General features: G+C 40.0%; 1 protein-coding gene across 1 annotated transcript in view; it reads left to right on the forward strand.

Annotated features, from left to right (window-relative positions):
* The window catches only part of LOC117411020 (protein kinase C epsilon type), a 171,778-nt gene that overhangs the window by 125,132 nt on the left and 19,261 nt on the right, over window positions 1-27,385 (forward strand). Inside the window, exon 11 of the mRNA XM_059024824.1 lies at window positions 18,673-18,827. Within this exon, the coding sequence (XP_058880807.1) occupies window positions 18,673-18,827 (155 nt within the window). The remainder of the gene's footprint in view (window positions 1-18,672; window positions 18,828-27,385) is intronic.

Consider the following 27,385-nt stretch of genomic DNA (forward strand, 5'->3'; position numbering starts at 1 on the left):
GTGCCGCAAACAAAAATACAAATAATAATAAATAGGGGCGGGACACTCCGCCACACTCCCGTTTCTTGATGCTTTTGATCGCAACAGAGTCCATTAGATCAGTCATTAAAGTAATTAAAATAAATCTACAATCTAGCTAACAATCACTTAATAAGAAAATGAGATTAAGAGCGTAACAGCATGTGAGATAATTAGCTTAAGCCAATGAGTATTGTACCTCATCCATTCAGAAACCACAGTCTGGACACTGAAAACTGAAAACTTGGAACCTGCTTTTCCTCTCCGGTTTGCTGCCTTATTATGGAGATTTCACAGCACAGATCTGGATTAAGTCACTTTCCTGGTTTATCACAGATGCACCTGTCAGGTAAAATCTACATGAGTGAAATAAACATAACCTTAATATTCTGCCTCAATAACAAGTACAAATTACAGGAAAGAAAATGATATTAAACAGCTAAATACAGAGAACGTACTTTCCTTGTATCAAGCTCCGCATCTCTTTCACAAAACTGTAGCGTTGGATACGGAAAAGTTGCTCAACATTAGAACTGTCAACACTTTTTGTGTCAAACTGTATACAGTATCCAATGACTAAATGACTCACCCTGCACTCCATGCTGCAGTGCTTTTTACAAGGTGAGTCTTGCAACTGGGAACGTACAGGTTCAAATCCCGGTCATAGAGGAGCACTGCATTGACCTTTACGCTCTTGTGCTGGTTTGCCTCACTATGCCACAGCAATTCCCAATGTACACATGAAGCGTGCCAGCTTCTGATAGGAGTGATACAAGCCTGAAGCGAGTACAGACTGGCCACGTTCTTACAGGTAGAACCGACTCCTCTTCTTCTCAAAGCACTGAAACATATTTTGGGACGTGGCAGGAGACGTTTAAGGATTTAGCAATAAAATGGGTCTAGACAAATTGTGCAATGTATTGGCTGTCTGCTGGTTTCAGTAGCAATGCCTGGGGTGAGCTGCGTTGTTATTTGAGTAGTTTAGCGTCTTGACGCCCTTAGAGATGCATCACGTGGCTCTTGATGATATGAGATACCATTGTATAATAATATAATAATAATATATTTCTTTTTATATAGAGCCTTTCATAGTGGACCACCATCGCAAAGCACTTTACAGAGTTAGGCTGTGAACTATGCATTATATGCAGAGTCACTTACAATAGGTCATTGATTTAACATCTCATCCGCAGGATGGAGCACAAGGAGGTTAAGAGACTTGTTCAGGGTCACACAGTGAGTCAGTCAGTGGCAGAGGTGGGATTTGAACTGGTGACTTTCTGGTTACAAGCCCTGGACTTTAACCACTGGACCACACTGCATCCTAAGTGTGTCTCTGAGATATGAGATGCCGTTGTATGGTTGTCTCCAGTGTCTCTGAGATATGAGATGCAGAACCAGACAATTGCACAGAAAACCAGTGGTTACCATGGCCTCTGTGAACTACCAGCAGGATTACATTTAAACAACCCACGACATTCAAAACCTTTAAGCACACAGACAGTATATTTGTTATAGGGAAGTCAAAAGTTCATCTTGTTGTTTTGCTTTCTAAAGTTACACTTATTCTGGTTAAGTGTGATATCGTGGTGTGCTTACACAATTTACAGATAGGAGGGGCAGGGAGTCAAAGATTTGGATTCAAACCAGCATCTCCTGGATCCTCATCCACAGCTCTAGGAAGCTTCCAGTGACAGGGATAAATACACACATACATATTTGCTCATGTCTGAACTATAGCCATGGCTCACACCTAGCCCCAGTGAAGCAGACCTGCTATAGGCTTTGTCCCGTCCAGCTCGTACCTCCAGCTTCCAGCACTGGGAGAATTGCCCCTCGCTGGCCTCTTTTAGTATGAATACATGTACCGTTCGGGTAAGCCAAGCTGCCTGCTCAGTGCCGGTTGACCTGCAGTGGGAGAGCTTTGTCCACCTCTGTCTTGGAATAACCCGACAGCATGAAAGCTGGCTCAATATGGATGCAAAGCAATTTTGTTTGGCTCCAGCCTGAGAGTCCTTTGGGCCCTGCAGCCCCACGGTGCCCCAGCGACATGTGAGTGAATGAATGGGAAGTGCTGCTTAACTGCCACTTCCTTTGCCCTTTCACTAACACAGGGGCAATGAGGCGGATTAAAAAAAATAACAACAACAACAAAGGACTTGGAGGATTTCATTTAATCTTCTCCCCGCAACTCAAACCTGTTTTTGTTTCACTTCTGAACACTGAGCAGCTGAGAAAAGATCTCATTGTTGAGCTCACTGGTGCACTGTTGTAGTTGGCAGTGATGTATGGCAGGGTCCATCAGACCCAGGCTGGACCCCGCATTGTGGGAACCGCGTTGGCTGTGTGAGTCACTGTGTCTCGGGGTTAGAAGCTGGCTAATCACTTAAACAGGAATGCCCGACTCTCAGGGAATGGCCAGTGCTTGAAGAGTAAGAAGCTTTCGATGACATTTCGATTGTTCTTTCTCCCTCACTATTGTATGGTGTTTGACATCATTCTTGGTGGTTCTGGGTTCTGTTGATCCAATATTGTGTTATTACCATTTTGTTTTTAAATCTGTCTTTATCGGGTTATGAACTTGCTTTGAGCTTGTCGGAAGAATCCTATTGTGACAAACCAGAACCTTCATTTGTGTTTCAAAAAGGAGGGCTGACATGGAACAGCATCTTTAAAAAGGAGGGCTGACATGGAACAGAATCTTTAAAAAGGAAGGCTGACATGGAACAGAATCTTTAAAAAGGAAGGCTGACATGGAACAGCATCTTTAAAAAGGAAGGCTGACATGGAACATAATCTTTAAAAAGGAGGGCTGACATGGAACAGAATCTTTAAAAAGGAAGGCTGACATGGAACAGAATCTTTAAAAAGGAAGGCTGACATGGAACAGCATCTTTAAAAAGGAAGGCTGACATGGAACATAATCTTTAAAAAGGAGGGCTGACATGGAACAGAATCTTTAAAAAGGAGGGCTGAATGGAACAGCATCTTTAAAAAGGAAGGCTGACATGGAACAGAATCTTTAAAAAGGAAGGCTGACATGGAACATAATCTTTAAAAAGGAGGGCTGACATGGAACAGCATCTTTAAAAAGGAGGGCTGACATGGAACAGCATCTTTAAAAAGGAGGGCTGACATGGAACAGAATCTTTAAAAAGGAGGGCTGACATGGAACAGCATCTTTAAAAAGGAGGGCTGACATGGAACAGCATCTTTAAAAAGGAAGGCTGACATGGAACAGCATCTTTAAAAAGGAAGGCTGACATGGAACAGCATCTTTAAAAAGGAGGGCTGACATGGAACAGCATCTTTAAAAAGGAAGGCTGACATGGAACAGAATCTTTAAAAAGGAGGGCTGACATGGAACAGCATCTTTAAAAAGGAAGGCTGACATGGAACAGAATCTTTAAAAAGGAGGGCTGACATGGAACATAATCTTTAAAAAGGAGGGCTGACATGGAACAGAATCTTTAAAAAGGAGGGCTGACATGGAACAGAATCTTTAAAAAGGAGGGCTGACATGGAACAGAATCTTTAAAAAGGAGGGCTGACATGGAACAGCATCTTTAAAAAGGAGGGCTGACATGGAACAGCATCTTTAAAAAGGAAGGCTGACATGGAACAGCATCTTTAAAAAGGAAGGCTGACATGGAACAGCATCTTTAAAAAGGAGGGCTGACATGGAACAGCATCTTTAAAAAGGAAGGCTGACATGGAACAGAATCTTTAAAAAGGAGGGCTGACATGGAACAGCATCTTTAAAAAGGAGGGCTGACATGGAACAGCATCTTTAAAAAGGAGGGCTGACATGGAACAGCATCTTTAAAAAGGAAGGCTGACATGGAACAGAATCTTTAAAAAGGAGGGCTGACATGGAACATAATCTTTAAAAAGGAGGGCTGACATGGAACAGAATCTTTAAAAAGGAGGGCTGACATGGAACAGAATCTTTAAAAAGGAGGGCTGACATGGAACAGAATCTTTAAAAAGGAGGGCTGACATGGAACAGCATCTTTAAAAAGGAGGGCTGACATGGAACAGCATCTTTAAAAAGGAAGGCTGACATGGAACAGCATCTTTAAAAAGGAAGGCTGACATGGAACAGCATCTTTAAAAAGGAGGGCTGACATGGAACAGCATCTTTAAAAAGGAAGGCTGACATGGAACAGAATCTTTAAAAAGGAGGGCTGACATGGAACAGCATCTTTAAAAAGGAAGGCTGACATGGAACAGAATCTTTAAAAAGGAGGGCTGACATGGAACAGAATCTTTAAAAAGGAGGGCTGACATGGAACAGAATCTTTAAAAAGGAGGGCTGACATGGAACAGCATCTTTAAAAAGGAGGGCTGACATGGAACAGCATCTTTAAAAAGGAAGGCTGACATGGAACAGCATCTTTAAAAAGGAAGGCTGACATGGAACAGCATCTTTAAAAAGGAGGGCTGACATGGAACAGCATCTTTAAAAAGGAAGGCTGACATGGAACAGAATCTTTAAAAAGGAGGGCTGACATGGAACAGCATCTTTAAAAAGGAAGGCTGACATGGAACAGAATCTTTAAAAAGGAGGGCTGACATGGAACAGAATCTTTAAAAAGGAGGGCTGACATGGAACAGAATCTTTAAAAAGGAGGGCTGACATGGAACAGAATCTTTAAAAAGGAGGGCTGACATGGAACAGCATCTTTAAAAAGGAAGGCTGACATGGAACAGAATCTTTAAAAAGGAGGGCTGACATGGAACAGAATCTTTAAAAAGGAGGGCTGACATGGAACAGCATCTTTAAAAAGGAAGGCTGACATGGAACAGAATCTTTAAAAAGGAAGGCTGACATGGAACAGCATCTTTAAAAAGGAGGGCTGACATGGAACAGCATCTTTAAAAAGGAGGGCTGACATGGAACAGCATCTTTAAAAAGGAGGGCTGACATGGAACAGAATCTTTAAAAAGGAAGGCTGACATGGAACAGAATCTTTAAAAAGGAGGGCTGACATTGAATACAGAAATAATGTTGTTTCATGCAAAAGTATTTTTTAAATTTAAACAGTAGTAGTCATAAAATGTTCCCCTTTCCTTTTTTTTTATTTCCTACAACTTCAAAAAAAAAAAAAGAAGAAAGGAAGGGCCCCTGGACACATGCTGCTAAGCTCTTCAGTACACCGTGAAATCAATTACTTTTATTGATTAGGCACTAATTATATGTTTAACATTTAAGTTTAAAAGAGTACAAGTGACTCAGTCTGTTAATGTGTTTCCAGACTGCGTGCAGTATTATTTCAGTAGAGAAAGCAAGAGTCTAATTCTCTAGGCAGATGCTAGGATGGCTCCTGCAGACTTTCCCACTCGGATGACCCCTGGTACAGCGCTTGCTGTGGAGTCAGGAGAGGGGAGCTGTTGTCATTGGCTGACCCCAGCACTTGAGAACGTGGGAATCTTTTATAAAGCATTGACATGTTTCAAGAGAGCAATGCTGAGGACTCTCTCTCTCTCTCTCTCTCTCTCTCTCTCTCTCTCTCTCTCTCTCTCTCTCTCTCTCTCTCTCATTGCTAGAAGGTGGGTAGATGTTGCATTTTCTGACAGTAGAAGTATGCTTGGTTCTTAGCTTTAAAGATAATTGCTCTTTTAAAACATGTAAGAGTCATTACAGTATTCCGACACCAGGGGGTGCTATGCGCTAAGTGGGAATCCTTTTTGAATTTAAGGTAAACAATAACACTTTATGTAGAAGTTACTTTAGTCATATTATTTAATCCTCTTGCAAATGTAAAAAAAGTGGTTACAGCACCAGGCTGTAGAGTGGTAAGTAGTGGCATTCAGTGCCATCTTAAGCATTTTTCAGACATAGTGACACATGTAAAATGAAAGCTAGTGGATTGTACAAAAAAAAAAAAAAGATTTTATTCTTTCAAGGCTGTACCTTTTAGGAAAATGACTTTTGTTTTGAACCAAATGAAAGCCTCTCCTCTTTGCTGCAACTGTAAGAAAATCAATAGGTTTTTCTTTATAAAGTGAATATACAGGGCGGCAGTGTGGGTTAGGGCTCTGGACTCTTGACCGGAGGGTCATGGGTTCAGTCGCACGTGGGGGACACTGCTGCTGTACCCTTGAGCAAGGTACTTTACCTAGATTGCTCCAGTAAAAAAAAAAAAAAAAATGCCACCTTCAAAATGGGTTAGTTCCCTTAATCTCTCCCTGCTGTGTGACAGCTTGTCTGACAAGGCACCTAGAAACAAAATGTCTACTGTGGAGATGAATGGAAAAAATATTTATATCTATATGAGCCGTCTTTCATCTCCCAGCAATGGAAATTTCTGTACTTTATCTGTCAGTGCATGAGGGTGTGAGTGGAACGGTATGATAATCCTGAATCTCCCCTCGGGCTCTACTATTAATCACCTTTGCAAACTTCAAGCGATTTACGTCACATCTTTTCCATAATAAAGCCATGCATGCAGTTACTTCCTTGTGCAACCTGTTTGTATTGTTTGAAATCAGCTTTGAAGTAAAACCGGATAATAATATGTCACAGAGTAGAAATGGTTTGGCTCTTCTGGAGCTGCCCAATGTAATTCTCTTCAATCGCTCTCACAGGTCTGCTCCTTGTTAGGTTGTACTTACACCCCCCCTGCGCATGCTGTACTGGTTTGTGCAACAGAACGCACTGTAACCTGTTATATTTTTTATTTATTTGTTTTTACAGCAGCCTTTTTTTTGTTTGTTTATTTAGCAGACACCTTTATCCAAGGCGACTAACAGAGACTAGGGTGTGTGAACTATGCATCAGCTGCAGAGTCACTTACAATTACGTCTCACCCGAAAGACGGAACTCATAGTATGCTGATATTCAGAACACAACAGGCTTCGGTACAGCAAGTTACAGATAACTAAGCCTAGGGGAAGGGAAATGTATTGGGGAGTAAAGACATGAAAACAAGTAGGAATGTATTTTTAAAAAGAAATGTGAAGTATGCAATGTGATGGCAGAGAAGAATATCGATCAGACTATAGCAGCTGTGGAAGAGTAAAACTGGGACAGAGCCTAGCAGCTGCTGGGATTTGAAACCTACAGTAGATTAAACAGACCTCCATGTATCTGAGCAGCATCCTCAGAGCTCACCAGGTTTCAGGCGTTTGTGCTTGTCCTGAGATCAGGTGCAGAAATATCCCTTCCTGCCTGACATTGGGCTCTGGCACTTGCAGGGCTGCCTGTTGCTGCAATTATGCATTGAGAATCATTCATAGCCTGTCAAAGTAGTCAGTGTGGTTGCCAGCTGGCAGTCTCTAATGCTGCCAATAAGTAGGCAAGGGTACACCAGGTTCTGTGACTCAGTACACCAGATTTTGGAGTACTGTTCAATTCTTCTTCTTCTTCTTCTTCTTCTTCTTCTTCTTCTTCTTCTTCTTCTTCTTCTTCTTCCTTTGTAAATCATTTCTCGCTTCTATTAAATCATCTGTTAAACCACTGTCGGCATGATCAACAACTGAACACTTAGCACTGTTTTTTACACAGAGATTTATAAATGCGTGGAATAGCCTACCAGGTAACATCGTAGTTATCTAAAACACTGGGAGCATTTAAAAAAAAGACAAGATTCTGTGCTTTTTAAAGAAGTTCGCCCTAATAGGGGCGAATGGTGTGCTAACAAGGGACGAACCTTGATGGGGGGAACAGCCTTTTCTCGTCCCCAAACCTTTCTTAAGTACTTATGTAATTAAGATGTTCCTTGTTAAATCGGATGAACATACCCTGTTGACTGTCTGCACCACACATCGATCTGTATTTGATCCTCTTTGCTTAAAGACATTTCACACCTGAAAGAAATACAGAGACGACCAATAATAACAAATATGCATGCGGCCTGACTCATGGGACCCCCTTAATCTTAATAGTGTTAAAAAACAAACACTCTCTTAATCTGGAGTTCATCTGCCTGAGAACCCTGTTGCAGCAAATGCAGCCAGTAGTAGAGCACAGGCTGCCGAAGTCGTGGTTTCTAAGCAGGTCAAATCCGCTGGGGTAAATCTGAGCCTTGCGCAACATGTAAACCACTCGCTGAGATCGGAAGGCTTAGCTCCCCTCATGACAAAGAGATGCAAATGGCACACTGGAGGGAAAAAAAGTGCAATTGACATGTTTTTTGACAATTAAGTTTCCACTGCAGAGACCTTTATGAATGAGATGGGGGGTTTAGGCTCAGTGCTTTGAGGCCTGTTTACTAATTGATGGCTTTCCTGGAAAAACTTGTTAACACACTTTTAAATTTTCTTTAGATAACCTACAGTATACTTGCTTAATTAAAAAATACTATTGTTTTTTAAAAACTGAAATGTTTGTGGGTTATCGAGTTTATCCACCAGAAGCCCTCCTTTGACATTTTCAAAGGCATTTTTTGTTGATCTTTTAAGCATTTGTTAATTGTTTTACCATGTGGATTGTGGACAGCTATTTCTGGCCACTGTGTGTGTGTGCCACCTGGTAGCAGTGATGCAGATACCACATTGTATTGTACCGGTCATTGTCTTCCGAGCAGCAACGTGTTTAGGTTAGAACAGACGCTTCATTTATCAATCCGTCACTCTTCAACTCTTCATCAAAAGCATTTAACACAGCCGGAAAGCAGGCTATAATGAGGGCTGTTGGAAGACATTCAGAACCACTATAAAACCTCTTGGTTTAAATAAATTTCAAAACACAGAAAGAAAATGTTTGTCCTGAAGGAACATGTGAGAATTGTTTGCGGAATTGAAATAGTTTTAATACAGTTGGTGCATGTATTGGGTATAGTGGTACATGTATTGGATATGGTGGTGCATGTATTGGGTATAGTGGTACATGTATTGGATATGGTGGTGCATGTATTGGGTATAGTGGTACATGTATTGGATATGGTGGTACATGTATTGGGAATAGTGGTACATGTATTGGATATGGTGGTGCATGTATTGGGTATAGTGGTACATGTATTGGATATGGTGGTACATGTATTGGGTATAGTGGTACATGTATTGGATATGGTGGTGCATGTATTGGATATGGTGGTGCATGTATTGGGTATAGTGGTACATGTATTGGATATGGTGGTACATGTATTGGGTATAGTGGTACATGTATTGGGTATGGTGGTGCATGTATTGGGTATAGTGGTACATGTATTGGGTATAGTGGTGCATATATTGGGTATAGTGGTACATGTATTGGGTATAGTGGTACATGTATTGGATATGGTGGTGCATGTATTGGGTATAGTGGTACATGTATTGGGTATAGTGGTACATGTATTGGATATGGTGGTGCATGTATTGGGTATAGTGATACATGTATTGGATATGGTGGTGCATGTATTGGGTATAGTGGTACATGTATTGGGTATAGTGGTACATGTATTGGATATGGTGGTGCATGTATTGGGTATAGTGATACATGTATTGGATATGGTGGTGCATGTATTGGGTATAGTGGTACATGTATTGGGTATAGTGGTACATGTATTGGATATGGTGGTGCATGTATTGGGTATAGTGATACATGTATTGGATATGGTGGTGCATGTATTAGATATGGTGGTGCATGTATTGGGTATAGTGGTACATGTCTTGGATATGGTGGTGCATGTATTGGATATGGTGGTGCATGTATTGGATATGGTGGTGCATGTATTGGGTATTGTGGTACATGTCTTGGATATGGTGGTGCATGTATTGGATATGGTGGTGCATGTATTGGATATGGTGGTGCATGTATTAGATATGGTGGTGCATGTATTGTGTATAGTGGTACATGTCTTGGATATGGTGGTGCATGTATTGGGTATAGTGGTACATGTATTGGATATGGTGGTACATGTATTGGATATGGTGGTGCATGTATTAGATATGGTGGTGCATGTATTGGGTATAGTGGTACATGTATTGGATATGGTGGTGCATGTATTGGGTCGAGACCAGTTTTCTCTCATAAGAGGTCACCTGTTTGGAGATGTGAAGCAGCCCTGTTGAGTTTCTTACGGCTGTGTGGCTCTGCTTTGAACAGCAGCTTTGTGAAAAAGACCAGCAGAAATCCCTTAAAGTTACTTGGAAACGGTTACAAGAAGAGTTTCCCTCATTTACTCCTATATAGCATTCATAATAACGTACAGACATGCTCAAATTTGTTGGTACCCCTCCACAAAAAACGAAGAATGCACAATTTTCTCTGAAATAACTTGAAACTGACAAAAGTAATTGGCATCCACCATTGTTTATTCCATATTTAATAGAAATCAGACTTTGCTTTTGATTTTTTATTCAACATAATATTGTAAATAAGAAAACAAATGAAAATGGCATGGACAAAAATGATGGGACCGCTAACCTAATATTTTGTTGCACAACCTTTAGAGGCAATCACTGCAATCAAACGTTTTCTGTAGCTCTCAATGAGACTTCTGCACCTGTTAACAGGTAGTTTGGTCCACTCTTCCTGAGCAAACTGCTCCATCTGTCTCGGGTTTGATGGGTGCCTTCTCCAGACTGCAAGTTTCAGCTCTTTCCATAGATGTTCGATAAGATTCAGATCAGGACTCATAGAAGGCCACTTCAGAATAGTCCAATGTTTTGTTCTTATCCATTCTTGGGTGCTTTTAGCTGTGTGTTTTGGGTCATTATCCTGTTGGAGGACCCATGACCTGTGACTGAGACAGAGCTTTCTGACACTGGGCAGTACGTTTCGCTCCAGAATGCCTTGATAGTCTTGAGATTTCATTGTGCCCTGCACAGATTCAAGGCACCCTGTGCCAGGCGCATCAAAGCAGCCCCAAAACATAACCGAGCCTCCTCCATGTTTCACTGTAGGTATGGTGTTCTTTTCTTTGAAAGCTTCATTTTTTCGTCTGTGAACATAGAGCTGATGTGACTTGCCAAAAAGCTCCAGTTTTGACTCATCTGTCCAAAGGACATTCTCCCAGAAGGATTGTGGCTTGTCAATATGCATTTTAGCAAATTCCAGTCTGGCTTTTTTATGTTTTTCTTTCAAAAGTGGAGTCCTCCTGGGTCTTCTTCCATGGAGCCCACTTTCGCTCAAAAAGCGATGGATGGTGCGATCAGAAACTGACGTACCTTCACCTTGGAGTTCAGCTTGTATCTCTTTGGCAGTTATCCTTGGTTCCTTTTATACCATTCGCACTATCCTTCTGTTCAATCTGGGGTCGATTTTCCTCTAGCAGCCGCGCCCAGGGAGGTTGGCTACAGTTCCATGGACCTTAAACTTCTTAATAATATTTGCAACTGTTGTCACAGGAACATCAGGCTGCTTGGAGATGGTCTTGTAGCCTTTACCTTTACCATGCTTGTCTATTATTTTCTTTCTGATCTCCTCAGACAACTCTCTCCTTTGCTTTCTCTGGTCCATGTTCAGTGTGGTGCACACAATGATACCAAACAGCACAGTGACTACTTTTCTCCATTTAAATAGGCTGAATGACTGATTACAAGATTGGAGACATGTGTGATACTAATTAAAGAAACTAATTAGTTTGAAATATCACTATAATCCAATTATTTATTATCTTTTCTATGGGGTACCAACAAATGTGTCCAGGCCATTTTAGAATATCTTTGTAGAATAAGCAATAATTCATCTCTTTTCACAGCTTCTTTGCTTTATTCTATGACATACCAAAGGCATGCAAGTATACATGATAAAATAGATTTTAATTTCATTACTTTTCAGGAGGAATGAAGCATTATATCAATGAGTACCAACAAATTTGAGCACGTCTGTATTAAACTTATTTGCTGTAGAGGCATTTATATCATACTGTATGTTCTTCCATCGTGACTAAGTGCTTTAGGCTACTAATTGAAGTAAAATTAATGAAAAGAAAGCTTAATAATACTGTTAATAGCATCAGCATTTTTTTGTAGAAAAGAAAAAAAAATATTTATAATTCTTGTTTTTCAGCATACATATAAGAATCATAATCTTTCCACCGATAAACAATGATAACAACATTTAGAGTTAGACATGGTCAAAGTTTAAAAAAAATAAAGCTATTGGGATACGGCCATCTTGATCCAGTTCATAAACACATAGAGCATCCAAAATAATCGATTCCAACTCCCCTGTACTGAAACATGCTGATAATCACCAGTGCTACAATCAATCGATTCCAACTCCCCTGTACTGAAACATGCTGATAATCACCAGTGCTACAATCAATCGATTCCAACTCCCCTGTACTGAAACATGCTGATAATCACCAGTGCTACAATCAATCGATTCCAACTCCCCTGTACTGAAACATGCTGATAATCACCAATGCTACAATCAATCGATTCCAACTCCCCTGTACTGAAACATGCTGATAATCACCAATGCTACAATCAATCGATTCCAACTCCCCTGTACTGAAACATGCTGATAATCACCAGTGCTACAATCAATCGATTCCAACTCCCCTGTACTGAAACATGCTGATAATCACCAGTGCTACAATACATCGATTCCAACTCCCCTGTACTGAAACATGCTGATAATCACCAGTGCTACAATCAATCGATTCCAACTCCCCTGTACTGAAACATGCTGATAATCACCAGTGCTACAATCAATTCTTATCTTTTTTTCTACACCACACTTTGCCCTTTTCCTGGCAAAAAAAGGTAGCTTTGTTTGTGATGTTGATAACAGCAGGAAATCATTATAATTTTTGTGCAGAATGTATTGTGTGTGTGGGCCTGGATCTCATTCAAGAATGTTTATCCTGAAGCCTAGAACAACTAGCTGACCCCACCGTGTACCACACAGCAAGCCTTCAACGAAACCAGGACTGGCAGCTGACAACCACGATATTCAAACATCAAACACAGATGCACAGAAACATACAGACACATTGCCCTTAGTCTAACCTAGATCTAGTATCACATTATAGACTAGAGGTTTGAATTGATCAGGAATACTTCAGTAAATTGCACAGATTAGTTTGCAGCACTTTAGATTACAGGTCATGAATAGTGATGTAATTACATTGTAATACCTAGTAATTACATATGATTCTAGCTCTTACTCAGTAACTACTGTGTAATTACATGGCCTTGTGAACAGCAGCTTGTTACCTGATGTAATTCAATGGTAACAGCATGACACTGGTTATATCTGAGTAATTACACACTTATCCCAACAGCAGTTGCCATGCAAGAGCAGTAACCATTGGTATAACCCAGTTGTTGCCATGGTGTCTGTGTTATGTCTGCCCCTGCATTGGTATAACCCAGTTGTTGCCATGGTGTTCTGTGTTATGTCTGCCCCTGCATTGGTATAACCCAGTTGTTGCCATGGTGTCTGTGTTATGTCTGCCCCTGCATTGGTATAACCCAGTTGTTGCCATGGTGTTCAGTGTTATGTCTGCCCCTGCATTGGTATAACCCAGTTATTGCCATGGTGTTCTGTGTTATGTCTGCCCCTGCATTGGTATAACCCCGTTGTTGCCATGGTGTCTGTGTTATGTCTGCCCCTGCATTGGTATAACCCAGTTGTTGCCATGGTGTCTGTGTTATGTCTGCCCCTGCATTGGTATAACCCAGTTGTTGCCATGGTGTTCTGTGTTATGTCTGCCCCTGCATTGGTATAACCCAGTTGTTGCCATGGTGTCTGTGTTATGTCTGCCCCTGCATTGGTATAACCCAGTTATTGCCATGGTGTTCTGTGTTATGTCTGCCCCTGCATTGGTATAACCCAGTTGTTGCCATGGTGTTTTGTGTTATTTCTGCCCCTGTATTGGTATAACCCAGTTGTTGCCATGGTGTCTGTGTTATGCCTGCCCCTGCATTGGTATAACCCAGTTGTTGCCATGGTGTCTGTGTTATGCCTGCCCCTGCATTGGTATAACCCAGTTGTTGCCATGGTGTCTGTGTTATGTCTGCCCCTGCATTGGTATAACCCAGTTGTTGCCATGGTGTCTGTGTTATGTCTGCCCCTGCATTGGTATAACCCAGTTGTTGCCATGGTGTCTGTGTTATGTCTGCCCCTGCATTGGTATAACCCAGTTGTTGCCATGGTGTCTGTGTTATGTCTGCCCCTGCATTGGTATAACCCAGTTGTTGCCATGGTGTCTGTGTTATGCCTGCCCCTGCATTGGTATAACCCAGTTGTTGCCATGGTGTCTGTGTTATGTCTGCCCCTGCATTGGTATAACCCAGTTGTTGCCATGGTGTTCTGTGTTACGTATGCCCCTGCAATCTTAAGTGCTACCAGGTAGTTTGAAATGATTAAAATGTCTGGTCATCGATTTAGTCCAATCTGCCTAAACTGAATTCAGTAAAGCATATATTGTGTTCTTGTTTGAGGTCATTTGACCACTTTTTAAACTTTTAAATTGCGTTCCCTGCCTCAAGACACGCATGGACCTGTCAGAACTACATTGCCCATCATCCTCCTGCTCACTGGTAAATCCATCTCAGTTACATATGTGAGCAGGAGGATGATTGGAAAATGTAGTTCTGAGAGGTCCATGCGGGTACATGTGAAGCCATCTTGAGGCAGGGAATGCAATGTAAAAATTTTAAAAAGTGATCAAATTGTAAAGAAAAAAAAAAAATTTAAAACAATACACACACCTTACTTAAACAGTTGTAGCAACACATGGGAACACGTAACACAATAAAATAAAAAGGTCTTTATATACCATTTAATTATTTAGATGGAGAAAATAAAGACTATAAACCTTGCCTACATTGAATACAGTAAAGCCTATATTTTGTAATTATTGTTTGATAAAAAGCTTGGTAAATCATTCCTGAGTGTTCAAAACCAATAGTGTTTAGAATACGTGAAAATATATAGTATAAATAAAAGCATTGTCCCCCAGAAAGGTTAAATATCCTTAGAATAATTATTCTGCTTCCTGAGAACAATTCAGTTTTTATTTATTTATTTTTTTTGCAATCATAGACATACCGTTTCCCCCAACAATACAGTGCCCCAATAACTGGAAAGTAGTGTATATTTAAATTGGCATTAATTGTGTGGGAGACTCACATTCTCAAGTCTCTAGTACTGTAGCTTATAATGTCAAAGGACAAATTGTTTACTTGCTTAAAAACATTGACTTCGATCTATTTACTGCTTCAAATCAAACGTTTCTTTTTTAAACGTCCACCATATCCTCCCTAACGAACCTTCTAACTGCTGATGCTGTAACACAGGTGAAACGGAAAGCAGTGTCGTTAACCACAAGAAAAATCTGTACCTCTATACAAAAAACACTTTAAAACCCCACTAACAATATGTACTGTACCGCTATAGTTCAAGAAGAAAGAAGAGGAGTACCTGCCCTAGTGTGACAACAGGAAGGATATTCAGTATTGCAGATACATGTATTTGACACATGATAAAAGGTCTTATCAGTTTGATTAGTGCCGGGGCACAGTGAGTTAATGCACTAGCCCAGGTTTGGATCTTTCTTGTGTCACAAAGTGAAGTTTGTTGGTCACCTCTTCCTCATCACATAATCACCATCAATTCGACATGATTTGTCACAATTGTTACAACAAGTTTTATTTTAAGGTCTTTCGTCAGTAGGAAAAAGCTGGCAGCCTTTATTCAAGGGAGGAAAAACAACTTAATAGTAGGGTGCAGACAATAGAGAGTTCTGGGGAAACTTCCATGGTGCCTATCTGTAGTTTTCTAATAACTATAATAATAATAATAATAATAATAATAATAATAATAATAATAATAATACAGGAATATGAAAATCAATGATTGCGATATTTTGCTGCACAAAAGCAGGAACATTACAGTTATAAAAAGAAAAGGTGCCTATATTTTTTATTTTATTTATTTATTTCTTAGCAGATGCCCTTATCCAGAGCGACTTATGGTCATGAACAAAAATAAATTTCAAGAATCACAGTACAAGTATTATTACAATTAAGAGCAAGATAAAATACAATGACTTCAGTTCTAGCAAGTACAAGTATATGACAAAATACGATTCAATAACTGAGCAGATGACAGTGTCAGTGATAGTTACATCAGGATATAATTAAATACAAAATACTACAGATTAAATAACACTTGTGACAGATTACAGTACTGTAAAGTACAGTATTAAATGCAGTAAAATAGGGAGCAGATAAGAGCAAGTAAAGCACATTTAAGGAGGAGTGGGCCACGTTTATTTTGTAATGTAAAAAAAGCTTGAACAATCCCTTTACAGCTGTGGCCAAACGTTTTGCATCAGCTAGAATTTTAGGATTTAGTGTTTGTGTAGTGAAGGACTGTCCCCTGCGATTGAGTAGCATGCTTCCAGTTCCACTCCAGTCCTGCAGCCAGCCAGGCGGGGGAATAGCTGTACAATTCTAATTAGAAGCAGGAAATGTTTATTGGATTGGGGTGGGACTGCCTGTAATTCTAGGCACGTTTTAAACAAACTATTTAAACATCCTGTTTTAAATTCAATTTCAGACAAAAAATAAAGATATTTGTACAAGTCGAGGTGGATTTTTGGACACTTAAGTAATCTGCAGCGTTTGCATAATAATAAATGTATCCAGCTTTTTCAGATGGTCAAAAGTGATAAGAATCTGCTTCATAAATAGTTTGAGGTTAACTGCTTTTTTGATCTAGGCATCATTTTATTTATTTTAAACTATATGTAATCTGTAGGGATTGATTACATTGAATATGCAATAAAATACATGGTTAGAAATGTAAAACATTTGATAAATAAAAAAAGGAAAGTATTGAAATATGAATGTGTCTGACCGCAGCAATATGTCATGTTGAAGTAAGTAGGTGACTGCTGCCTATTGTCTGTATTTCTGTTTCTGTTAAAAAGTTTGACAAGACTTAAAGACTTTATGGTTTTGATATTCAAGACTTTATGGTTTTGGTATTGAATGTAAGCATATCATTTTTTTATTGTTGTACCAAACAAAATTGGAAACTTGATTTAAAAAAAAAAAAAAAAAACTAACAAAAGAAAAGTACAAATGCCCCCACTTATGGGCCTGATTTGATATCATCAGGTTTAAGCTTCTTGTGTATTTTATAATGCAGGGTGTTCCAAGCTTGTGTCTGTCAGTACTCAGACGTTTGTATAATAGTGAAATTAGAAAAAAGTGCGATTGCCAAAACAGATTGCATTATAGCAACTCGGAGGGAAAGGGTTTCTTTTACGCTTGTTAGAGTTCAGATTTCCATCCATTGCAGTTTTTACACCTTCATTTCTTCTCATAGTTTTGTTTTGCTTTGTTTTGTTTTTGTGTACTGTAGCCTGCATGTAGGACACTTATATAACCTGTGGTATGCTGTCTTTTTAAACTGTTTAAGTGTGCATTCCACATAGGACAAGGAACATTTTCTATCCAGTTCTATGTAACTCATTCATAACTTTATACATTTGACATCAGGGTAGCTTGATGAGTATAATTTGGTATAATTGACACCCGGCTGATTCTCTACAGTGGTGTCCATTGAACACTAACTGTTTCAGTTCCAGTGTCACATTGTTTCAACCTCTGGCTATATTAATAATACAATAATACAATAATACATGACTGTGTTCTATGATTAAGGTCAGGTGAATAGACCCCAGTGTCTTTACAGCTGTACATGACTGTGTTCTATGATTCTTAAGGTCAGGTGAATAGACCCCAGTGTCTTTACAATTGTACATGGCTGTGTTCTATGATTGTTAAGGTCAGGTGAATAGACCCCAGTGTCTTTACAGTTGTACACGACTGTGTTCTATGATTGTTAAGGTCAGGTGAATAGACCCCAGTGTCTTTACAGTTGTACATGGCTGTGTTCTATGATTGTTAAGGTCAGGTGAATAGACCCCAGTGTCTTTACAGCTGTACATGGCTGTGTTCTATGATTTGTCTTTACATGAAAAAATAACTTCCCATTCTATTGCAGTTTTCCTAAAAGAGGCTGTAATGCCCATGAAATTCCAGGACCGGTGATTGGTGTGAGCTAACATATTAATTAAAGTATAAAAAAGCACAATACCACAAAAAAAAAGAAAAGGTTCTTGTCATGACATTACTAGTGCTAAGACAATGTAGAAAAGTCCATTCTTTCACAGCTTTCCTTGAATTTAAATACACCAATATGAAATTAAATACACCAGTTTTGGTATAAAAAACTGCAATGTAATTGAATAGATTCAGAATCCTGCACCATGTATTCCCTATACAAGTAGTACATTTATCATTTATAAGTAGGGTTTTTTCAGGCAAAGTGAACCCCTATTTTACAGTATACGTCCTGTAGCATTACATTTGTACAATGGTTCAGTATCCTATCATTAAAAAAAAAATGCTTTCATTGCTTTCTTCTCAAAGATGGGGTGAGGCAAAGACGCAATAGCAAACATTCCTTAATAAAGCAAAAGACTATTAGTGGTAGCTTTACAACATTTAAAAAGAAAGAATAAAGAACTGATAGAAGCGGGGTAAGAAACTCTGAGCCCTTTCCTGAATCTTTTCTTTGTGCATCTTGTCTTTATTTTGTTGGCTTCTTTCTTTTAATGAGTTTCCACAGCGTCCCTTTGACGCAGATCCCTTCGCTAAACCATGCTGTCGCTTTTCAGCCCACTCCAGACCCGAGAGAGGGAGAAGAGAGGCGTCCTCAATGACTGCTTGTCTCCTTTTGTGTCTCCTCTATGGCAGGACCGGCTTTTCTTCGTCATGGAGTACGTGAATGGAGGAGACCTCATGTTCCAGATCCAGCGCTCACGCAAGTTCGACGAAGCCCGCTCTCGCTTCTATGCAGCCGAGGTCACATCAGCGCTTATGTTTCTCCACCAACATGGCGTCATCTACAGGTACTTGTCTAGGGCCTCTCCATCTCTTAGCAACTGGGGTTTAGGAGGCTGCTTGTTTATGTCAATTTGCTTATAAGGAACATTCCTTCTTTTTTTCTGTCTTTTCTTTTTTGGCAGTTTGTCATTTATGTTTACATATGAATGGTCCCCAGGGAGGTAGCCCCCTCCCCCAAACAACCTGTGCCCACGACTTCCGGAGATTAGTTTGTCTCCCCAGCGCTGCACAATAGGATCACAGCGCCACTGATCCCGCTCTCGTCTGCCCTCTTCGTTTTCTGAGCGCCGCGAGGGGTCCAACTCTCCAGCCACCAAACAGGAAGCAGCTCATTAGCTCATTGCAGTCTGGATTTAAGACTCTGCCATTGTCTGGACTAACCAGAGATCAAAACAAAGCTTTATTCCTCCAGTCAATTAGCAGCGACAGAGATTAACAGGGATTAGGAGACAGTTTGAATCTATGAGAGCAAGTATCATTAACAGCCAGCAGAGTCTCCTCTGATTGGAATTTTAACCACAATGCTCTAGTGCAGGCAGGGGCGCGTGCGTTCCTTTAGGGCTTGCATCCAGCCAGGTCATTATTATGCATTGTGGACAGCTTTCCGGTGTCTAGTCTAGAAAAGGTTGTCAGTTGAATATCTAGGATTCAAATAGTACGCCACTGCTTGTGTGCAAAACGTATAGTTGAAACTGTAGCCCACCCAGCACACGCACACTAAAACAAGGGTTTAAGATTTGCTCACCGTAGAAGACAAGAAAAAAGTAACCAAGAATCATACAAAATGCCCCTCTTTATATAGAAACATCGGGACTTAAAATTTTCCTCAATTAACAACAGTTTTCTAATCACAGAGCTTAAAAGTATACACACTTATTGTTTTAATACAAAATCCAATTCATCTAGCACTCCAAAAATGTAATCAGGACTCATTTATTTAATATAATTCATTCAAGACTATTGATGGATGCATTAAAAAAAAAAAAAAAAAGTAATAACATTCTTAATGCTTTATTATTCAAATAAAATTCAGATTTGTACTCACCTGGGACAAAGCAACTTAATTGCCCTTAAGAAGTATTTCAACCCATAACACATTACAGTACTATACTAATACCATACTGAAACTATTCGTACTATATTAATTAAGGCTGCCACACAGAGCCGTGATGCCATTTTTAACTGGGCGACAAGATACTTTCGCAGCGACACGACCACACACACCAGAAGCGACACAGAGGCGATGCAACAGGTTTGAAAACTGCCAGATCTATACAACTGCTATTGACAAAACTATGATCAAGACTGGTACATATTCGTCAAGATGATGTGGAAATGATGAGTGTCTTTTCTGATGGGATTTCAACATATATGGCAATAAATCATACACACCAGGCTTATCCAGTTCCTTCTAAATGGACTTCCATATATTGTCTTTCAAATCGGTATCTTTATAATTGTGAAGTATTAGTTTTTTCCTCCATCATTCTGCATACTGCTTCACCCTGCTGGACCACGTGCATTGAAGCTGTTCTCTGATTGGTTAATTCCCCAGTTGTCACATGACAAATCGCAAAAAATAGGATTCAATCCTATTTATGTTGTGTTGTTCCAGTGTTGCTCCTGTGTTGCCTGTAGTGTGAAAGATACTTATCGAAAGTATAGGTTCTATTTATGTTGTGTTGTTCCAGTGTTGCTCCTGTGTTGCCTGTAGTGTGAAAGATACTTATCGAAAGTATAGGTTCTATTTATGTTGTGTTGTTCCAGTGTTGCTCCTGTGTTGCCTGTAGTGTGAAAGATACTTATCGAAAGTATAGGTTCTATTTATGTTGTGTTGTTCCAGTGTTGCTCCTGTGTTGCCTGTAGTGTGAAAGATACTTATCGAAAGTATAGGTTCTATTTATGTTGTGTTGTTCCAGTGTTGCTCCTGTGTTGCCTGTAGTGTGAAAGATACTTATCGAAAGTATAGGTTCTATTTATGTTGTGTTGCTCCAGTGTTGCTCCTGTGTTGCCTGTAGTGTGAAAGATACTTATCGAAAGTATAGGTTCTATTTATTTTGTGTTGCTCCAGTGTTGCTCCTGTGTTGCCTGTAGTGTGAAAGATACTTATCGAAAGTATAGGTTCTATTTATTTTGTGTTGCTCCAGTGTTGCTCCTGTGTTGCCTGTAGTGTGAAAGATACTTATCGAAAGTATAGGTTCTATTTATGTTGTGTTGTTCCAGTGTTGCTCCTGTGTTGCCTGTAGTGTGAAAGATACTTATCGAAAGTATAGGTTCTATTTATTTTGTTGCATTGCTGCATAGATTCGCTTCTGCATCTCGTCTGGTGGGTAGCAGCCTTAGGGTTGTTTCAGCTAATCTGAGCACAGGGAGTCATTCATTTATTTGGTTTCAACAGCATAATCTGGTAACCTTTGGAATTATTACACTGGCTGTGTGTAGATATTGTTTCGGTAACCAGGTGCTGCTACATAAATATTCCATAATAATCATTGACTATTCCACTGTAATCTACTATAATCTTTTTTTATGAGAATTGTCATACAAATAGTGGGTCCTGTCTGCTCCTTGTTGCAGGATCTTGAGAAGAGAACAGGTCAAGTTATCACTGCCCCAGAGGAGCGGGCGTGGGGATGTGCTGGGCAATTTACTGTACTGGAATCCCTAGGAATGCCACCCAGAATGGTGGCTGGGAGTGTATGGAAACTGTACGGATGTTGTTAATCACAAGACTTGGACAATCAATGGTTCAAGTCTTTTAAGTAGAGGCCAACACCCAAGGGACGATCATGACTAAAGGGGTTTTCTCAAGACAATGTGGACAAATGAAGCTTTACTGCATTACATTTTATAAACTGTTACATGCAATGCAAGGTCAGTGAGCCTAGTTCAACACTAAAGAAATAAAAATGCAGTTACAAACAAGGGAGACGGACACACTACTGCACAGTAGAATGTTCGTGCTTTGCTTGGCACAGATGCGTTTTTTTCATTTGCATGCGTTCTTTTTGATACAGCCGTGTAAACATTCTGTTACAGGAACAAAAACAGTGTTTGTTCGAAAATAATTGTGTTTTCCTAGTCTATTGTTTTCACTCTATGCTACTGCATACTGCATTCTTCAACCACCTTGAGAAATAGGGAAGGACAGCTTTTCTTGTTCTGAAATCAACACACTAATGAATGGATTTATTGAATATCTGACAATAAATACTTCTTAGTACAAGTACAAGTATCAGCACTCCCCTACCAGGTAGACACTTAAATATTTTGCCATGCTGTCCTAGCCTGGCTTTCTCAAATATAACATCTATAGGGCCCCCATCCAAGTCTGCATTCAAGCAAATTATGCATAGTTGATAACGGTTTATAAGCCATTACAGTGAAGGGCCTATTTTGTATGTATCTGTTGGCGTTTGTCTTAATATAGCCCTGTGGCTCAATCTACCCAGCTAAGAAATCTATTAAGAAGATTATTTTGGAACCAAGATAAGAGTTGGCTTTAACTTGCTGGGTTCATCTCGTCTATGATGTGATGACTATACCAGCTGAGCACCACTGGGATCCTGCCTGGGGAAGTGAGGCCGTGGCAGCCACTGGAGGCAGCCTGTTTCTTCATAGACAGGAGCGTGGATCGTGAGCCCACACTTCAACATGTTGACTGCGGCTGGCCCCAGGACGACCTTCAGTCAGTTTCCCCGGGGAGTTTCAACAGCAATCTCTGATACAGTGTGTTTGGACTGCCACCTCATTCTTACCCAGCTATCTCATTCTCTTCTGGGAGCGTGTTTCAGCTTGCTGCTGTCCCGTAGATTATTGTACCAGGACAAACTATTTAAAGGTGCGTTTAGAAGTTAATTGACTCATAGCAGCAGAATGGGATTTTAAATACTCTGTTGAGACACATTGTGAATTCCTGTCTGTTATGAGTTAGGCTGCTTAAATTGAGACGAAAAGTTCCATGTCATATCGGGTCCATCGACTTGTATGTGAAGTGTTTTACTAGAGTTACTAGATCCACTTTTTATTTAATTCTAATAAACGTGGAAATGTTTCCATCATAGTATAAAGATGGAATGTGGTAATCTTTCTTTCTCTGGTTTTTAAGATCTCATAGGGAAATGTTATAACCTCCTCCAGTCCACAATAACAAATAGAATAGGTCTTATTTTGATCTCTGCATGCTGCTGATGAAGTTTGAGCCACACATGTTTTTATTGCGTTGTTTGTACATTGTAATAGTCTTTTTATACGTTGTAATGGTCTCTTTATTGTTTTTCAGGACCGCCTTGTAAACGAGGCCTCGGTCTCAATGGGTAAATCTCGTGATTAAATAAATAAATAATAAATAAATGAAATTTTTTTTGGCCAATAAGACAAATTAGACTCGAACCACTACAGAGTGGGGGAGAACTCAGAAAGAGGGAAAGCAGGGCAATGCAGTCCTTCCTGTTTCTTCCCAGTCCACTTCCATCATGGCAGAGAATACACAGCCTCACCTGAAGAACATGTAATAACTCAAACTATCACAGTGATTCACAAGCCCACACAAAGACCTGCACGCTCACACACACTTGAAACATGATGAGTACAAAAGCAGACAGACACACACACACACTGGAAACATGATGAGTACACAAGCAGACACACACACACATACACAATCACTGGAAACATGATGAGTACACAAGCAGACACACACACACACACACACAGAGGAAACATGATGAGTACACAAGCAGACACACACACACACACACACACACAGGAAACATGATGAGTACACAAGCAGACACACACACACGGAGGAAACATGATGAGTACAAAGGCAGACAGACACACACACACACACACACACACACACACACTGGAAACATGATGAGTACACAAGCAGACTCACACACACACCTGAAACAGCACATGAAGTACATCTGGTGATTAAAGAATAGCGTGTTGGATACAGATTCTCCTTGGATATACAGTAGTGCCGTTTCAGAAGTACTAAAAATAAACTTTAGTTGAAATGTTATTTTATATAAAATGAATACAAATTATTGAGGTGTGCATTGCATTTCACGAGACATAAATACACAACTGTATTCAACAGAAAAGAAAGACGGTCCTCGCTTTGCTTGCTCCTTTCTCGAATGTGCAGACCGGGAGCAGAGTTCACTCGGTGCGTAATGGAAAAATAACTCCAGCTTGATATGAAGCTCAGGAAATGCTTTCAATCATGACTGATTAGTGTGGCCTTTTCCCTTCGGTGTAATGTTTTGTTTTGTTTTTCTTCCTAAAAGCACACTGCTTTATAACACTGCCAAAAACCTTGACTACAATTCTAATTTAGACAGAGGAGCACACACTATATTAAAGTATGCTGGCACACATTGGAATGAGAGGACTTTATTGATTATACAGGGCGTGTTACTTGGAGAGAATCCCTGTGCTCTGTCCTGATCGATGGTGCACATTACCTGCATTCACTGTTTGGGTTTTTGCGCCTTTTGGTTTTTTATCTTTCAGGTGTCACAATCGTCCACAGTTGTGGCCTTGCCCTAACAGTCACCAGCGACTTAACACAGGTTCTTTTGCATACAGTATCAACCTCTGTAAAACTATAATTAAGTCAAGTGGTCAAATGTGCCTTTATCAGTGTAAGTTTGTCAACTTCACTTGGTTTCTTATTTAGTGTTTTGAATTTAAAGGTGATTTACCCTTTTAAACTCTTATAAACCTTTGACTTCTACCTCTTTGAGTGCCGTTTCTCTAGATACATGTTAATATACTGTAGATGTATGACACAAGGGCACTGAGACGGGTACACTCCGCTCCTGTGTCTGTTGTGTTTATTTTGTGTTCTTTTGTATTTGTTGTATTGTGGTTTAAATGTACGGCTTGGTATTTAAAAAACATGTTGTTTTATTTTACAGCATGGATGGGGTTAAAATTCCCCATCCATGCTAAACTCGTGCAGAATCGATTGATTAATTCATTGATGTTCAGAGTGGAGAACAGGAGAGAGAAGGAGGTAGAAATACATTTAAAATATTAACAATTGCTGCTCATGCTGAAACGGCTCAGCACGGTACTTGTTTGTGTCATTGTTTTGTGTGTCTATTTGTTTTGGCCAACGTGGTGTTTTCTTTTGCAAAGTGTTGTTTTTGTTCAAAGCTTTCATTTATCATTAAACGTGCACACCAGCGCATTCAACCCGAGTACTGTGTCCGGTCTCTGCCTGGTCTGACATCACCACAAACAATCCTGTTCACAGGCAGACAGACACATATTACGAGATTATGATGCACTCAGTGATGTTGTCACAATTGGACAAGCAGTTCTCTAGATATATGGAAAGCTACTGTATAAAATGACATATCATACAGAGAACCTCCATATAGCCCAAGATTATGATACAATCAATAAGGTTTTTGAGTTTCATGAGAATACAGCAGGGATGTCCAATCACTGTCCTGAGGGCTATTCCACTCCAGATTTTACAGGTAAAATAATATAACTAACTACTTCAGAGTCTGGATGGAGTTTTAATTGGTTCAGCTAAACAATTTAGAACAGGGTTGGAACAAAGACCAGGAGTGGAAGTGCCGACTTTGGACACCCCTGGAATAGGACAAGCGGTTGTCTTGATTTTAGCAAAACACCTGACTGTACGCAAACCAAAGAAACATGATGCAGAGGAATATAAATGAAGTATCACCTGTGAAAGAAAACCGTTTTGTGCTGTGCAGTTGTGTTTCCTCCTGCTCCCATTGGACTGGAGTTTGTACACGTGTCACTGACAGATCAAGGCACCGCACACCCCTGTGAAGTGAGAGCAGGCACACGCATCCACATCACCTTCAGTCCTGTGTGCTAGTGTGGAGGTGGGTACCAATTACATCACACTCTCAAATGGCAGGAGGCGGGGGTCAAACAACTTTAGTACACCTTTGGATGAACGACATCTTTTAACGTGATGTTGACATTTTTTAAGCATTCAACCATCAAACCCTGACCTGAATGGTTTCATGATCCCACCCTCGGAAACCTTTCATCAAGCCTGCCTTATCTCGAAATCTTCTTCTTCTTCTTTAAAGGATTTGATAGAAGGATTAAGTGCTCGGAGTGCAGGCAGTCTTGGGGCTCGTTTGAATGCTTGTGAGGATCAGGAGGCCTGTATTTGTGTTTAAAGTTCTGTTTGGAATGTCAGGATTATGATTTGAGAACTAGAAATTAAAAAAAAAAAAAAGTAAAAATCAGTTTAATACTTTGATTCATCGTTATCCAAAATGCCCCAGTTTTGAGACTGGTGTGCAAAGCAGTGCAGAAACACAATGAACACCTTGATGCTGTACACCAGCAGCTGTGGTCAGATCAGCAGATCCAATGTAAGGGTCTTCATGGCTAATCCCTCATTTGTTCAGATAGCTCAGTAACAATCACTCGGAGAGAAACCATTTCAAAACAGATTCTACCCTTTGATTTTGACAGCTGTACGTTGGACTATTACCGTGAAACTTAAATCAAACATAACATTTATAATATCCAAAACCTGATTTAAAATCATAGCCGATATAAACCAAACTTCAATATCATAATGCTGTGAAATGTATTAAAAAACATGAAGCAAAGGCAAGGCGTTTTTAGTATGGTACAGATTACTGTCAGTATGATCGGTCCCAACTGGTCCCGGTTAGTCTGCTATACAATGGAAAACCTCATGGATCCAAAGTGCTTTGTAGGAATCAAAGAAGAAATGTGTATGAATAGATAAAGGAATGTTATGGCCAGCTGAGAAATAAAATGGGTGGGGGGGAAACTGTAATAAAAGGGCAGTTTGGGTAAAAATGGCCGCTACTGTGTACTGAATATGCATTCAGAGTTATTACAGTACATTATTACAGAGCGGTAATATAGTTCTGTTGTATATTGGGTAGGGGTGTAACAATACAGTAATCTCATGATACTATACTATGGCAAAGTGGTTTGCAGTGCGCAGGTGTAGAGGTGATGATGCAGTGCGCAGGTGTAGAGGTGATGATGCAGTGCACAGGTGTAGAGGTGATGATGCAGTGCACAGTAATAAATGACCAAACAATGTTGACGATCAAAGCAGCTTTATTGTGGCTCTTCGTGCTATTAACTAATAATGCTGGCAAATGCACAGCAATGTGTATTTGCACAGCTAAACAATACAGGGTTTCAGTCCCGAAACAATAATGAGTACAAGCAATGTACAGGCACGACTCTGTATCCTTTTCACAGGGCTCCAGTGCCAGTGGTGAATACACAGTTAATGGTGACCAGTGCAGTATTGTAATTTGGGTTTGGTGCTGGCTTAACAGCGACAGCTCCCGGGTGTTAGCCGTCTAATAATTACAAATCCCAACAGTTAGTAACACAAAACAAATACAAAACACTCACAGTCTTTTATAGTTAAACAGCGCTCCATTCGCAACCATAACAAAAGGAACAGATTGCTTCATCACATCCCCTGATATACCCTCAGTCACACCCCTCTACGGTAGCGAGTGCAATCGCATATCCTCCAATCCATGACTGACAC

The sequence above is a fragment of the Acipenser ruthenus genome, chromosome 6 (genome assembly GCF_902713425.1).
Source record: "Acipenser ruthenus chromosome 6, fAciRut3.2 maternal haplotype, whole genome shotgun sequence".
In the NCBI taxonomy this organism is placed as follows: Eukaryota; Metazoa; Chordata; class Actinopteri; order Acipenseriformes; family Acipenseridae; genus Acipenser; species Acipenser ruthenus.